Consider the following 14,146-nt stretch of genomic DNA (forward strand, 5'->3'; position numbering starts at 1 on the left):
TTCCAGGACTGGGAACGGAGAGGGGGAGTCACTCTGTTTGGATTCACAGAGCTTGTGTCTGTGTATCTCTCCAGGAGCACCTGGAGCGGGGAAGGGAAAAAGGATTATTTCCCTTTGTTGTGAGACTCAAGGGATTTGGGTCTTGGGGTCCCCAGGGAAGGTTTTTCAGGGGGACCAGAGTGCCCCAAAACACTCTAATTTTTTGGGTGGTGGCAGCAAGTACCAGGTCCAAGCTGGTAGCTAAGCTTGGAGGTTTTCATGCTAACCCCCATATTTTGGACGCTAAGGTCCAAATCTGGGACTAGAGTTATGACAACCCCGTGCATGATAGCAGATCATCTGGCTCCACGAAGTATTGTGCTAGGAATCCCCGTAGAGATGTATACTGCTTTGTGGACGCATGAGCACCCTGCATCCTGCTCCTCCTCTTTGCCTGCCTCTTCCTCTCCCTTTCCAAACACAAACATTTGAACCACAGTAGTACTGTTATAGCATATAAGGCATTACATACACGTCTACCCCAATATAACACGAATTCGGATATAATATTTTAAAGCAGTGCTCGTGGGGGGGTGGGGGAAAGGGCGGCTGCGCACTCTGGCGGATCAAAGCAAGTTCAATATAATGTGGTTTCACCTATAATGCAGTAAGAATTTTTGGCTTCCGAGGACAGCGTTATATCGGGGTAGAGGTACACTTTCAGGAAAGGTAATTCATGCCCAAGAAAATAGACTAGTACAACCAAGAGATGTACTTTTTAGCGCTCCTGTGCTCACTGAAATCAATGGTCCATTGACTTCAATGTGTGCAGGATCAGACTCACAACACAAGCATGATTTGAGAGAATTTCTTATCACCCTGTCCAAAGAAGCAATAACTCACACAGAAGCCAAGTGATTGCTCAAATTGTTGTGAGAATAATGCTCCATGTAGGCTGCAGGAGTCAGAATAATTTGTGCTCCCCATATCATTCATGTGATAGCATGCTGCTGATGTATTCCTACCTGGCAATTTGAAGGGCACACTCTTGAACAACCAAATCCTATTTCATTTTCTTGCAAGATATCATGAGCCAAGGACTAATATGATTATATATAGGCATGATATTTACGCATAAGCATTATGAATATTTTTACACTTATGGCCAACTTGATATTTTAATTCTCAGCAAATACTAACTCTGCTTAGGGCTTTGAAGTTAACATATACAAAAAATACACAAGGGAAAGTGTAGCAAATTTTAAGTTCTAGGACTAAATTCTGTTCTCAAATACTTGTGCCATTTCCACTGGTGTCATGTTAATTGGAATTATGTCAATAAAAGTGTAAAGTGCATATATGAGGGCAGAATGAGCAGCCTATTCTTTATTCTGCATTGTAATGTACATTGTGCACGTCAGTATTGTTCACAATTCCATCAACTACTCATGCAGAAAATTCTTCTTCATCAAAGTACAGTATTTGTACATGCTAGTTTATGTGCATACATTTACATTATTGTACTGAACCTGTAAAGATATAGATAGATAAAGAGATATACTAACAGACATACATTTTGACATTTTTTAAATGTATTTTAAATACCTCAGGAACTTTCTCCTTCCATTCTTGGTATAGGTCTCTCATGTCAATCAATTTATTCTCCAGTTTCTCAATAGTCCACACTTGAGTACCTTTTTCTTTTCTTCGTACTTGAATAGTTGGCTCACTTACTATTGCCCCCCTCTGAGTCAGAGAATAATAATTATTGACTGCACAGAAATTTATATTTCAAAATATTTAAACCTCCTCACTCAAATTACATTCTCAAAGAGCACTAAAATACAGAATACGTGGCTCCCTTTTATATTCCAGCCACCCCATCTCTGCCCTCTAACTCAGCATGTAGTGTGTGAAGATCCAGTGGCTATTTCCCTTTGTCTTTCTCAAATAATTTATTTTTTATGTAGATGTGTTAAATAAGAACAATTTCTCACAAATTCACGTGATAATGGATAGTAATATCCTAACTGACAGCAGTAGATTTTACTATATATCTCAAATGTCAATAAGCCTCTGAAAAGACTAAATAGGTTATTTTAAGTTTTGTAAAGACAATATCACATAAAAAAAACACACACTTTTTTTGGCCTAATGGTCTCAATTTGAATTTAAAAAGCAAGGAACTCTACTTAGGTTGCACAGCAAGAAAACAGAGCAAGTGTCATCAGCTCTCATGATGTGCATGCATGGATGGAAGGATGCTTGTAAAAGAAAGTTATAGGAGCTTTAATTAAAGTTGCTCTCTTATTTTTAAAACTATTTACTCTCCACATATTAAGCAGTAAATGTCCATATTCCACCTTTAATGACTAAGTTTTGGACCTAAACATGATAATGTCCTCCTTTTAAAATGAAAGTGTGCTCACCACAATTGAATGTGATACCTCTGCCTGCTCATCACAAAAAAACAAAACGAAAAAACAACAGTACTCCTTTATGGGTCCTAACTGCATCTGGGTTACGAGGGAGGGGCTAGGACAATGGATCTACCAGAGCCAACCTGGGGGGACCAGGAAGTGGCCAGGGCAGATAGTGGCACTGACTCACCACGTGCACTGGAAGAAGGGGAGGGTACCTGTACTCATGCATTCCAGAAAGAACTCACTCTCTCTCTCCCAATCGCAATATCAGCGGTACCCATGTTCTCTCCCATGGGGTTGTAGTAAGATCAGGTTTTATGATCTCCTGTGGGCTTGCACTAGTGTTTTCTTCTGTGGCTGGGACAGAGTTTTTCCCTCACTCCTAGATTGGCTGAGGTGGGATGGCTTTTTTTTGCCTTCCTCACAGAAAGTAAGGGACCCAGTGAGGTAGGAAAGGATATTAGGTCAAGATTAGGGTTGTCAAGCGATTAAAAACATTAATCATAATTAATCGCACTGTTAAATAATAGAATACCATTTTTAAAAATATTTTGGATGTTTTCTACGTTTTCATGTATATTAATTTCAATTACAACACAGCATACAAAGCGTACAGTGCTCACTTTATATTTATTTTTGATTACAAGTATTTCCACTGTAAAAAAACCAAAAGAAATAGCTTTTTTCAGTTCACCTAATACAAGTACTGTAGTGCAATCTCTATCATGAAAGTTGAACTTACAAATATTAGAATTATGTACAAAAACACCTGCATTCAAAAATAAGAAAATGTAAAATTTTAGAGCCTGCAAGTCCACTCAGTCCTACTTCTTGTTCAGCCAATCGCTTAGACGAACAAGTTTGTTTACATTTGCAGGAGATAATGCTGCCTGTTTCTTATTTTCAATATCACCTGAAAGTGAGAACAGGCCTTCTCATGGCACTGTTGTAGCTGGCGTCGCAAGATATTTATGTGCCAGATGTGCTAAAGATTCACATGTCCTTTCACGCTTCAACCACCATTCCACAGGACATGCGTCTATGCTTACAACAAGTTCTGCTCAATAACAAGCCAAAGCAGTGTGGACTAATGCATACTTATTTTCATTATCTGAGTCAGATGCCACCAGCAGAAGGCTGATTTTCTTTTTTGGTGGTTTGGGTTCTGTAGTTTCCACATCAGAATGTTGCTCTTTTAAGACTTCTGAAAGCATGCTCCACACCTCATCCTTCTCAGATTTTGGAAGGCACTTCAGATTCTTAAACTTTGGGTCAAGTGCTGTAGCTATCTTTAAAATCTCACATTGGTACCTTCTTTGCATTTTGTGAACTCTGCAGTGAAAGTGTTCTTAAAATGAACAACATGTGCTGATTGTCATCTGACACTGCTATAACACGAAATATATGGCAGAATGCGGGTAAAACAGAGCAGGGGACATACAATTCTCCGCCAAGGAGTTCAATCTCAAATTTATTTAACGCATTTTTTTTTAACGAGCGCAATCAGCATGGAAGCATGTCCTCTGGAATGCTGGTCGAAGCACGAAGGGGCATACAAATGTTTAGCATATCAGGCACATAAATACCTTGCAATGCCAGCTACAAAAGTGCCATGCAAATGCCTGTTCTTATTTACAATGTCATCAGAAAGTGAGAAGTGGGCAGCATTACCTCTTGTAAATGTAAACAAACATGTTTGCCTTAGCAATTGGCTGAACAAGAAGTAGGACTGAGTGGACTTGTAGGCTCTGAAGTTTTACATTGTTTTGTTTTTGAGTGCAGTTATGTAACAAAAAAAATCTACATTTGTAAGTTGCACTTTCATGATAAAAATATTGCACTACAGTACTTGTATGAAGTGAATTGAAAAATACTATCACTTTTGTTTATCATTTTTACAGTGCAAATATTTTAAATTAAAATATACACTTTGATTTCAATTACAACACAGAATACAAGATATATTTGAAAATGTTAAAAAACATCCAAAATATTTAGTACATTTCAATTGGTATTCTATTTAACAATGCGATTAAAACTGAGATTAATTGCGACTAAATTTTTTGAATTAATCGTGCGAGTTAACTGTGATTAATTGACAGAACCAGTCAAGATATTGAAACTCAGTAGCTGTCAGGTACTTGTTACACAGAGGATGCAGTTTACTGATAAAAAGGAGCTGAAGTAGATTTAGGGAGAGGAATCCATAAAGAAGCATGAAAAGCAGGTGGGGGGGTTGATACAGTGGAGAGCCAACCCCCTACCCCTTTTCCAGTCCTCCTTAACTCTCATACAAGAGGAGAGCATTGGGGTCCCAACGACGGGCTGGCTGGGAGTGGGTTGGGAAAGGTGAGGGCTGACAGCAGTACTCCCAGATAAATGGAAATTATTGACAAAAAATGATGACCTGCACTGTCCAACTGATTGCCAGGTATTCTCAGATGTTAGGTGAGTAAAACTGTGGCCTAATTAAAAAACAAAACACTGCATCTCATCTTTCTTCCTGCATGGTCAGGACAATAAAATAATTCCCTCTTTCAGAGATTAGCTCTTTTTACCTTTCTGTTGGCACTGAGGTTTGCAGCAGGGATCTGAAGTGTCACTTGATAATCAGTTAGCTTGTTCATTTCTTCTGCTAAGAAGTTTGCTTCTCTCACCAGTGTGTTGGCCTTTACTATTTGCTCTCGAAGTTTAGCCAGGCTCTGCCGGAACAATTCATCCCTGTAGTGCAGCAGGTAACATGAAAAATAGAAGGAAACCTATTTTTATTATTGGAAGGTCACAAACAGAATGGCTAGTCAAGTCCTGCGAAGAAATGCTGTACTAACACTGAACGTGTCTTATACATCATTTTACTGAGAAAAATCTTAGCATATGAAATAAACATACAGCTATGAAGGAAAGCCCAGAGCAATTAAACCCAAACTTTTCCCAACTAAAAGTCACATTTACAGAAGAACAGCTATACTGGAAATTTGCTAGGAGCCTGAAGGCTGCTCCTAATTTTGACGCAATAAAATACATTGCATCTCTCTTTCCCTTTCATCTGGAGGTGTAGTCCCCCGAGACTACCAGCCCCAGCATGTGATGCTTCATCTTTATACAAACTGCATGCTGGAACCTACAACCTGTGTCCACACCTTCTTATTAAAAAGATAAGGCTAGCTGGGGGGCCCTGCTGTGCTGTAGGATTCCATGGTCCACTGTATTAGCCATCCGTAGTATAAAACATAGTATGTTCCACAGATCAAATGCACCCTATAATTAAAAAAATACTTGCACAAATTAACAACTGGAGCATTGTGTGCAGGTTAACACCCTTTGAATGAATTCCAAAAAGGGTTCCCAAACCTGTTTGAATTAACCTAATCTAATATCAAAACTGGCAGCAAAAACCAGCATATGGTGTTCCTCCCTATGATGCAAGTCTAGACTTGCCTCATGCAGGATCCGCAACATTAATTTTTTTAGTTTTACATGTTTATTTAGGTAACAGACAGAGAAGCCCAATCATTTCTGCCTTGTTTTAGGGGTCTGCACACAGGATCCCAGATGCGCAGCAGCACTTACAAGGGAGTATACTGTATCCCACAATTTCTTGAATAAAACCCATAATTAAACCTCAGATTCCTTAGTCCCCAGGACTCATACACACACACACACACACACACACAAAATCCTAAGGAAATCAATATATAGGATTAGAGACAAGTTTGGGAGGAGTGGCAAGCTTGTTCTGTGCGGCATGTAGATATGGGCAGAGTTTGGCTCAATGGATATTTTGTTGATACTCTTTTAGATCTGTCACATGCCTTAAATACCACAGACCATGCCATATTGTCGTCATGCCTGTAGTCCCTAGTAGGAACTGCTCTTGAGTGGCTACACTTTTCTTCTTAAGGAGTTCCAGACAGTAGTTCTGGGCAATTGTTCTTCTGCCCTGAAGGCTCTCTCATGCAAGGTAACACAAAATTATGCACATGTTGAACAGAAAGGGATAAGCCCATTGGTAGGATTAGCGAGGCGGCCTGCTTTGTGGGGTCTTCAGTATTCTGATGTACTCAGTTTAGTGCCTATTTCCTATTTCGCTCAGCTCTGCAATACAAATGGGGCCTTGTTAGAGGTCAGATACTCAGGCTGCAGCTGTGTCCAAGACTACTTCCTCTCTTCCTCCAGCCCCTATTCCCTCCCGCCACCTGCTCTGCAGCAAAGAGGGAAACTCCTTTCCCCATCCCTCTTACTACTGTTATCCATGCCATCAGCAATTTGAGATTAGATGGCAATAATGCATTCTACCAAGAGACACATTGTGGGATCACCTGGAATCTGAAGCTAGAGCAGCTACTTATTAACTAAGCTGTGCTCTGTTCCGAGAGCAAGTTACATGAGTGCTCTGTCGTATTGCTGGCTTCCATGTGGAACTGAATGTGTTTTTGATCTATAAATGCTCAAATGGCACGGGATCTGGCTATATAAAATACACACCCCTTTTCTCCCTGTGTGATGCTTCCGCATGTGAGATCAGTAGATGTACTCAAACTAACAGGTTACTAATTTAAAAAGGGAGGAAAGGAGGGTGATGACAAGAGTCTTTCCAGGAGAAGTCCTTGGCTCCCTTTCTTGGTCCAAGTAGAGCCTGAATTTAACAACTTTCTGGGAATGCAACAAAGCCAATCTCTTTTCCTCAGGCTTTTGGGGAAGGAATGGGTGACAAGCATAATGTAGCTAGGTGGGGCTGTTACCTCTGCCAAGTATTAGTTTAGAGAGTTTTCATTATTTTTTGTATATTTTAATTTTTGTTTTCTTTGTGTAGTTGTGGGAATACACTTAGAGCAGCACCACAAAAACACGCTACAGAAACTGAAGTGAACAAAATAAGTTTTGGATGGGATTTTTGTATTTTTACTATACAAAGTGTGTATGCCAAGTTCCATTTGGATACAAACGAAAGCAAATATCCATCCAGATATTGAGTCTTGAAAGACATTGGTTTTAAAACAAACAGCAGCTTGGAAGGGGCCACTATAATACACACCAGTCACATTCCATGCAAGTCCAGTCACTAAGGTCTGCTACACCTTGCTCTTCAACCTTAACAGATGGTGTGCCCTAGAATACGAAATATGTTTTCCATACTTCCCATCATGTGCTCAGTAGATTCTCTCTTCCACCTCAAAATACTACCCTGCTTTCACTGCCTAATTAACACTAGAAATTCCCCACAGACTTCTCTTGATTTCTCTTTCCAGTACATGGACCATTTCTCCCCTCTTCAGAAGCCCAATCCTCCTTTAAAGCTGAAAAAATTAAGTCTAAGAAAATATTCTGCAGTACTGGAAATGTTCACTATTTTTTACAGGATACCTTTTACTCAGAGGTGAAAGTAAGTTAAAGGACGTACTGGTACGCCGAAGTCCTGGGCAGGGGCGTAGCCTCAACTGGAAGAGGTGGGGCTGTTAAATCAAGATTTGAAGGCCCCGGGGCTCTGGCTGCGGCTGGGAGCCCCAAGGCCTTTAAATCACCCCTGGAGTTCCCAGCTGCAGAGGTGGCTGGGAGCCCCAGGGCTCAGGGGCTATTTAAAGGGCCCAGGTCTCTGGCTGCCACTACCACAGCAGCGCTCCAGTAAATCGCCGACAGAGCCCTGCCGCCACTACCTAAGAGCTCCGGCAGCTGGGACTGGGCAGCGACTTAAAGGGCCCGGGGCTCCAGCAACGGGGAGCCCCGGGCCCTTTAAATTACCACCCGAACCTGGCTGCTGGAGCCCCAGGGTAGCAGCAGCAGGGCTCCCGTGGGGATTTAAAGGGCCCGGGGCTCCTGCCGCTGTGAGGTGCCCAGGCCCTTTAAACCGTCAGCCTGGGGAAGCCAGTCGGGTCCAGCCCGGTGTACTGGCTCTTGCCAGTATGCTGTACCGGACCGGCTTACTTTCATCTCTGCTTTTACTCATTAAAACAATTTGATAGGACTCAAAAAATGTATCAGATGCACAGTAGCCATGGATGGTGGTGGTGTTTTTATGTTGCAGTTGGACCTAGAGGCCTCAGCTATGAGGGTGGGATACTCAGTGAAATCCAAGGATAACATTCTTGTTTGAAGGCCCATTCCTCCCAAACTCCTTTAACAGTTGCTGTACAGGTCTGTCGCATCTTAGGCACATTTAACATGCGCGATTTCAGCTTTATGTGGCCGGCAAAAACAAGAAAAAAATCAAAAAAAGAGAAAAACAATTTAAATACTGTTTCTGTAGTGCAGATGATTCCGCCCGCCATTACACTCAATGTAATTTTGACTATACGCGATTTTTGCTTTACGTGCTGACTGTGGAACGTAACCCCAGCGGAAGATGAGACAGACCTGTACAGAGGGTGAGTGCTGGCATGCCCACCCCGTTTCTTGCTTGGGGGCTTCGTCTTTTCATATCAGCCTCAAGCTAGAGGATATCGTCATCCATTCTCGTTTTCAGTCCATTCTCCTGCTCCAGAGCATTCTGGCTGCTATAAAGGGTAAGAAGGGGGGGAAATGCCTCTACTAATCTACCCCAGCCACCTATTTTGTGAGTGGCTTTCCCTTGTGAGTGACTCCAGTTCTTACCTATGCTGCTGCTCACAGCCATTCCCAGGAAGTGGTAACGTATCAATTATGTGATTTTTTGACAGCTTTACTACTGTTCACAAGGCAGTTATGAAGAGCACCAGTGAATCCAGCCAGAGGCCTATTCACTTCAATCTGCTACTTGGCAAAGCTGCAAGAAGCTATAAAAGTACTAGAGCTTTGTCTACAAACTCAGGAAGATGAGACTGCATCATTTTGCATTCAGTTCACATTAGGATGGCTTTCTTTACATCTCTAAGAGCTAGAAACAATTTTTAATTAAAAAACTGAAATACTACAGTTTTCCCTCCTTGTCTGTGAAATCTTTCTAGTCATCACTGGTGCATGGACAAACAGATTTTTTTCAAGCCCAGTTTGGCAGAATTTGTGAATGCTGAAAGCAAGGCTTGCACAAAAACTAACACAAAATGCATGGCTTTACAGGACTAGATCTTGATTCTATTTTCTGTTTCCTACATTCTGGATCTGAATGAGACAAGACGATTTTGGCTTACTCTGTTTAGACTTTTGTTTTATATTGAACTTTTATGGAGGAAGTGGAAATGCACCAAGATAGAAAGGAGTGCTCAAAGTCACCATTTATAAAAAGAGATGCGTGAACAATGAAGTCTCTGTTGTACAAGACAAATAAACATTCACAGAAAACAGAGCTGGACAAAAAACTAGTAGTCCATTTAGTCACTCCTTCTGTTGGACGAATCATAGAACCAAGAACAGAATATTACTTTGTTTACAACAAAATGCAGCTGCTGAAAATCTTATTCCTCTCCCTCTGCTCTGACCATATCACTCTCCTCTGTGAGTCCAATAACTTCCTCTCACCTCCGACATCAACAAGCTCCTGTCATCTTCAATATACATTCCCACTCCTTCCTAAACTCAAGCTCTTTTTCCTCCTCCTACTCCTTCTCCGACGTCTTAAGCCCTCCTTCCAACTCTCCCTTGCAAAAGTCCCTTGTGAATCTTTCACCCATGCTTTGTCTGTGTTTTTCCACACCATCCCTTATGATTGGAACTCCTGTGTTTCCCTTGCACACTAAACAACCTGCCTCTACTCAAAATCATTCCTCAAAATGCACATTTTGTGTGAGGCCCTTCAACAGTGTTCTAAAAATATTTATTTTTAAAAGTTTGTACAACATGAGAGTAAACCTTTAATTTTTTGCACATGTCCTGTGTTTCTGAATTTTGTCTGTGCTTGATACACATTGTTAGATTCATGGGGCATGGACTGCGTTTTCAGTGTTCGGTACACTGATGGCACAGTAATATCTGACAAAGCTTGATCTTGCATATTTGTCCCTTCTGTCCCTCTCTCAAGTAATCTGTCAGCAATATATGCAGGGAGTGTGAAAACTGTATGAATTTAACACTTGCATAGCATCTGAACTGCTCCATGAAGAGTTCATTGGGAGAAAAATAAAAGTCAACACACCATGCAGGACAAAATTCTGCTCTCAAAGGTGCATATGAGATATCAAATTAAACCAATGGGAAGCCCCACACTGCAGTAGAGTTCAGAATGTAGCTCTAAATGAAATAAAAGTGGGATTTAGCTGGGTTGAAGAGAAGTATGATACTGCAGTTTTACAATGAGCCAAAATGTTGATTGTTTTCAGAAAGATGGATCACCTCGTCCTTCTATCCCCTAAGCGCTCTCCTTTGTATTTCTCATTCATTTTTGTTTCAACTCCAGTATTCTCACCTCTCTTCTGTCCAGATGTTTACTTTTTGTTGGGCAGTCTGAGCTGTATATGAGAGCCTATCACTGCCGTGCTGATGCTGCCTTTCTGGAGAAAGCTGCTGTCTGAGCTGCTCGAGCTCACGCTCATACATCAATCTCTGCTCCTCAAGAGCACTCTGCTTCTCTTCCAAGTACTGCTTCTCCAAGATCTGCACCACATTTTGGACTGGGTCTAGAAAAAGAAGAAATGAGCGAACACAGCACTTTAATTCAATTGCTATCATAATATTTATATTTTAGTAGCATTCAAAAATGCCATTACTTTCCAAAAGCAAAGAAAAAGGCAGCCATTGCCCCAAAGAACTTACAATCCAAAAGTCAAAATAAATATACAAAAGGAAAAGAATACAGCATATAGAGAAAGTGAGATGAGTGATCACTGACAAACATTTAGTTCCATTATTATTTTTTGATGTTATTTTAAAATATATTTTGAACCCTCAAGTGGAGCAAAGAGGGAGGATAGAGAAAGGGATGAATTAGTAAGAGCAAAAAAGTAGGACAAGGAAAGAAGGGAAAGGATAACTTCACTTTCTCTATATTAGCTGTTGAGGAAATGTGATGGAGGGTGGTGCAAGAAAACTGAAGCAAACAACCAAATTATCTACTTTAGTTAGTAACAACCACTGAAAGAAAAGAAACATTTTTTTCCTTTTAAAAAGCAAGTTATAGATTGTGTACGTTTCCTACAACTTCTTTGTGGTTCTGGAAGAGAATAAACTTCTATAATAAATTAACCTTCCCACATATTGTCAATTTTAAATCTGTCTCATATGTACATTCCACATTAATGTACAAATAAACTCTGGGTTGATTTCAGTTTTGAAGAGTTAAATGTAGTAACTGAATTGGCAGTTAAAAAAAGGTTAAAATCAACATTTTATTGAGCAATAAATTAGTTTGCTGTGCTGTAAACGCCACATGTAAATTCTGTGAACACCAACTGTAAGATACATAGTTTGCATTAACATAGTCACAGCACACTATTGTGTGGTGCACTTCACATCCCTGCAGCCCTTAGATGCTAGTGATCCTGCCTTTGCTCCAAATATCAAGTCCTCTTATGGTCCCATATACAATACTGCTGCCGCATGGAGAGATGTGCCATTGTTAAAGGTGCCACGTTAAATAGAAGCTCTGTATGGTAGACTCTGCAAGGTGTTGGTCAGGCAAAGAGATGCTTGTCAATACTCAACTTTCGGTAAAAAAAATAGTTCTGATGTCTTTATAGATAAATGCGGCAAGAGTTTCACATTTGGCAACTGCTCACAATTCCATTAATATTTAAACTAGTGGGACAGATTCTGCAAAGCCCCATATATTTAACTGAGGACAATTTGGCCCACTATTTGTAATGTAACTTTACTATACTCTAAGAACTAGGAAAAGTTCTTTATAAAACCCAATTTCTCATCTGAACAGAACAGTGGTGAGGGCTGCCTGTGATCTGCTATAATAGTTTGAATTTGTTTATCTGAATCATTTTCAACATCATTGAAAGTATTAATTTAGGATATATGTCTTCACAATATCTTTGGAAAAACTGAAAACTACTGCAAGTTACTATTTTAATCGTATCACTGTCATTCGAAGAAAAGAACTCATGCTTTGCACACAGATGTATTATAGGGATACCACTATTATAGTAGTTACAAAATAAAAGTAAAACCTCGTAAATGTAAATATTAAACATTTCACAAGACATTAAATGATACGCTACATGTCGTAAATTGTCACAAGTAGTAGAGTCTATTAACAAGTAGCTAGAATTTGTATTGGCATCAGAATGATTAATTATTTTTAACTTCCAGATACATTTTGGAACAAAAAGGAGTATGGCTTGAATGGACTTTTGATAGAAGCATATAAGCTGAATTATTTATTTGCCTGTCTATACGACTCATATTAAATACCTGCATAATACAAGAAGAATTATCTTCACATCTCCAAGTTTTTATAGCATCTCTAAAATATTTTGAAACCATAATTATACAGAATGATGACTGAGAAATTAAACATTACGCAGAAGATAATGGACAAGCATGGCAGAAATGAAAAGATGCTATTGTGTTTGGAAGTACAGGAAATAATTCTAAAGATGAATCACTGAGACAAGGGTTTGCTAAATTACTCAGACTATTATTTAACTGATGCCAGAAAGTTAGCTCCCCAACAAGATCGAATGAACGATCTTCCCAGACATCTGCTACTACAGATCACATTAAAAGTTGTTACTTGAACAAACCACAGTATGAAAAATATTCTTTGTAACATCCAGGAAGCCAACAATTTTCTCATTTCAAGTAACATTTCCAATATCTGCAGAAAGTGGATTAAGTAGCATATGAGCTTTAATATTTCAATACAAGCAGTTCTAATTTGCTAAACACTAAAAATTGAGATTCTTCTGCATGAGACATCCTTTAACAGATTTTAATAAGTGAGGATTGTATAAAATACTGAGTTTAACAACTGTCAAAGCATGCTGGCTGATTATTTTGCCAAAATGCCTGTTCTGGTTCCGCTACTGTCTTGTTAACAATGTTATGGTATCACATCAACAGGATGTGATGGAAAAGAAAGGATGAAATTGCCATAAAATACACTTCAAAGTTAAATTTATAGCCTACTTTCATTTTCATAAGTAATTGTGGTCAAGAGTTTAGCAGGTTTTAGAAAAGGATTAGACATTTATATGATCATCATTCACAGTTACAATATATAAGACAATAATGTGGAAAGAATAAAAACCAAGATGAGCTAACCATTGATTGATAGGGTCTGGAAGAAATTCCACCTGTGGGCAGTTTATTCTATAATTATCCAGAACTGCATTTCTTGCATCCTTCTCTGAAGCATTCAATATTGGCCTCTATCAGAGAGGATACTGGACTAGATGGATAATGGATACGCTCCAGCAACTCCTAAATTCATATATCTGAGAAGATTTTTTTAAATTGGACCCAAACAACCTTTGTGCGACACTTGATATGGCACTTACCATTACTATTCAGTGTTTTCATTATAACTTCCATTTGTGCAAATTCATAGTTGTAATCTGGTTCTGAAGAAGCTTCGCTAGTTGCATCCAAATCATGTTCTGCTAACACAGTTTCTTTTTCAAAGTCTTTCAACCAATCTCGTCGCTTCCTCTTTGGCAGATTGATTCTATTTAAAAATTTAAAAGCGACTTAAGATTTTAAAAACAACAACAGTGAAAATAGGTAAGCAAATAATTGTGCGAGTGGAAGAAAATCAAGGAATATAAAATTACCTAAAAAAGTGGTTGTTTCCCCATAGGATTCGGTCTCCATGCCACAGCTGAGTGGCAGTACATACCAGTGTGCCATTTACACAGGATCTAAAAGAACAATAAGACCACTTTGGTGAA

The 14,146-nt window shown here is 39.5% G+C and overlaps 1 protein-coding gene across 7 annotated transcripts in view; it reads right to left on the bottom strand.

The window, feature by feature from the left end:
• The window catches only part of KIF13A (kinesin family member 13A), a 208,227-nt gene that overhangs the window by 40,156 nt on the left and 153,925 nt on the right, over nucleotides 1-14,146 (bottom strand). For all 7 annotated transcript variants that reach the window (XM_030552499.1, XM_030552496.1, XM_030552502.1 and 4 more), the window contains exons 15-19: nucleotides 14,030-14,116; nucleotides 13,757-13,923; nucleotides 10,717-10,927; nucleotides 4,961-5,123; nucleotides 1,585-1,725 (exon numbers count right to left, since the gene is read on the bottom strand). In XM_030552499.1, coding sequence (XP_030408359.1) covers nucleotides 1,585-1,725; nucleotides 4,961-5,123; nucleotides 10,717-10,927; nucleotides 13,757-13,923; nucleotides 14,030-14,116 — 769 coding nt within the window. The remainder of the gene's footprint in view (nucleotides 1-1,584; nucleotides 1,726-4,960; nucleotides 5,124-10,716; nucleotides 10,928-13,756; nucleotides 13,924-14,029; nucleotides 14,117-14,146) is intronic.

Source organism: Gopherus evgoodei, chromosome 2, assembly GCF_007399415.2.
Source record: "Gopherus evgoodei ecotype Sinaloan lineage chromosome 2, rGopEvg1_v1.p, whole genome shotgun sequence".
In the NCBI taxonomy this organism is placed as follows: domain Eukaryota; kingdom Metazoa; phylum Chordata; order Testudines; family Testudinidae; genus Gopherus; species Gopherus evgoodei.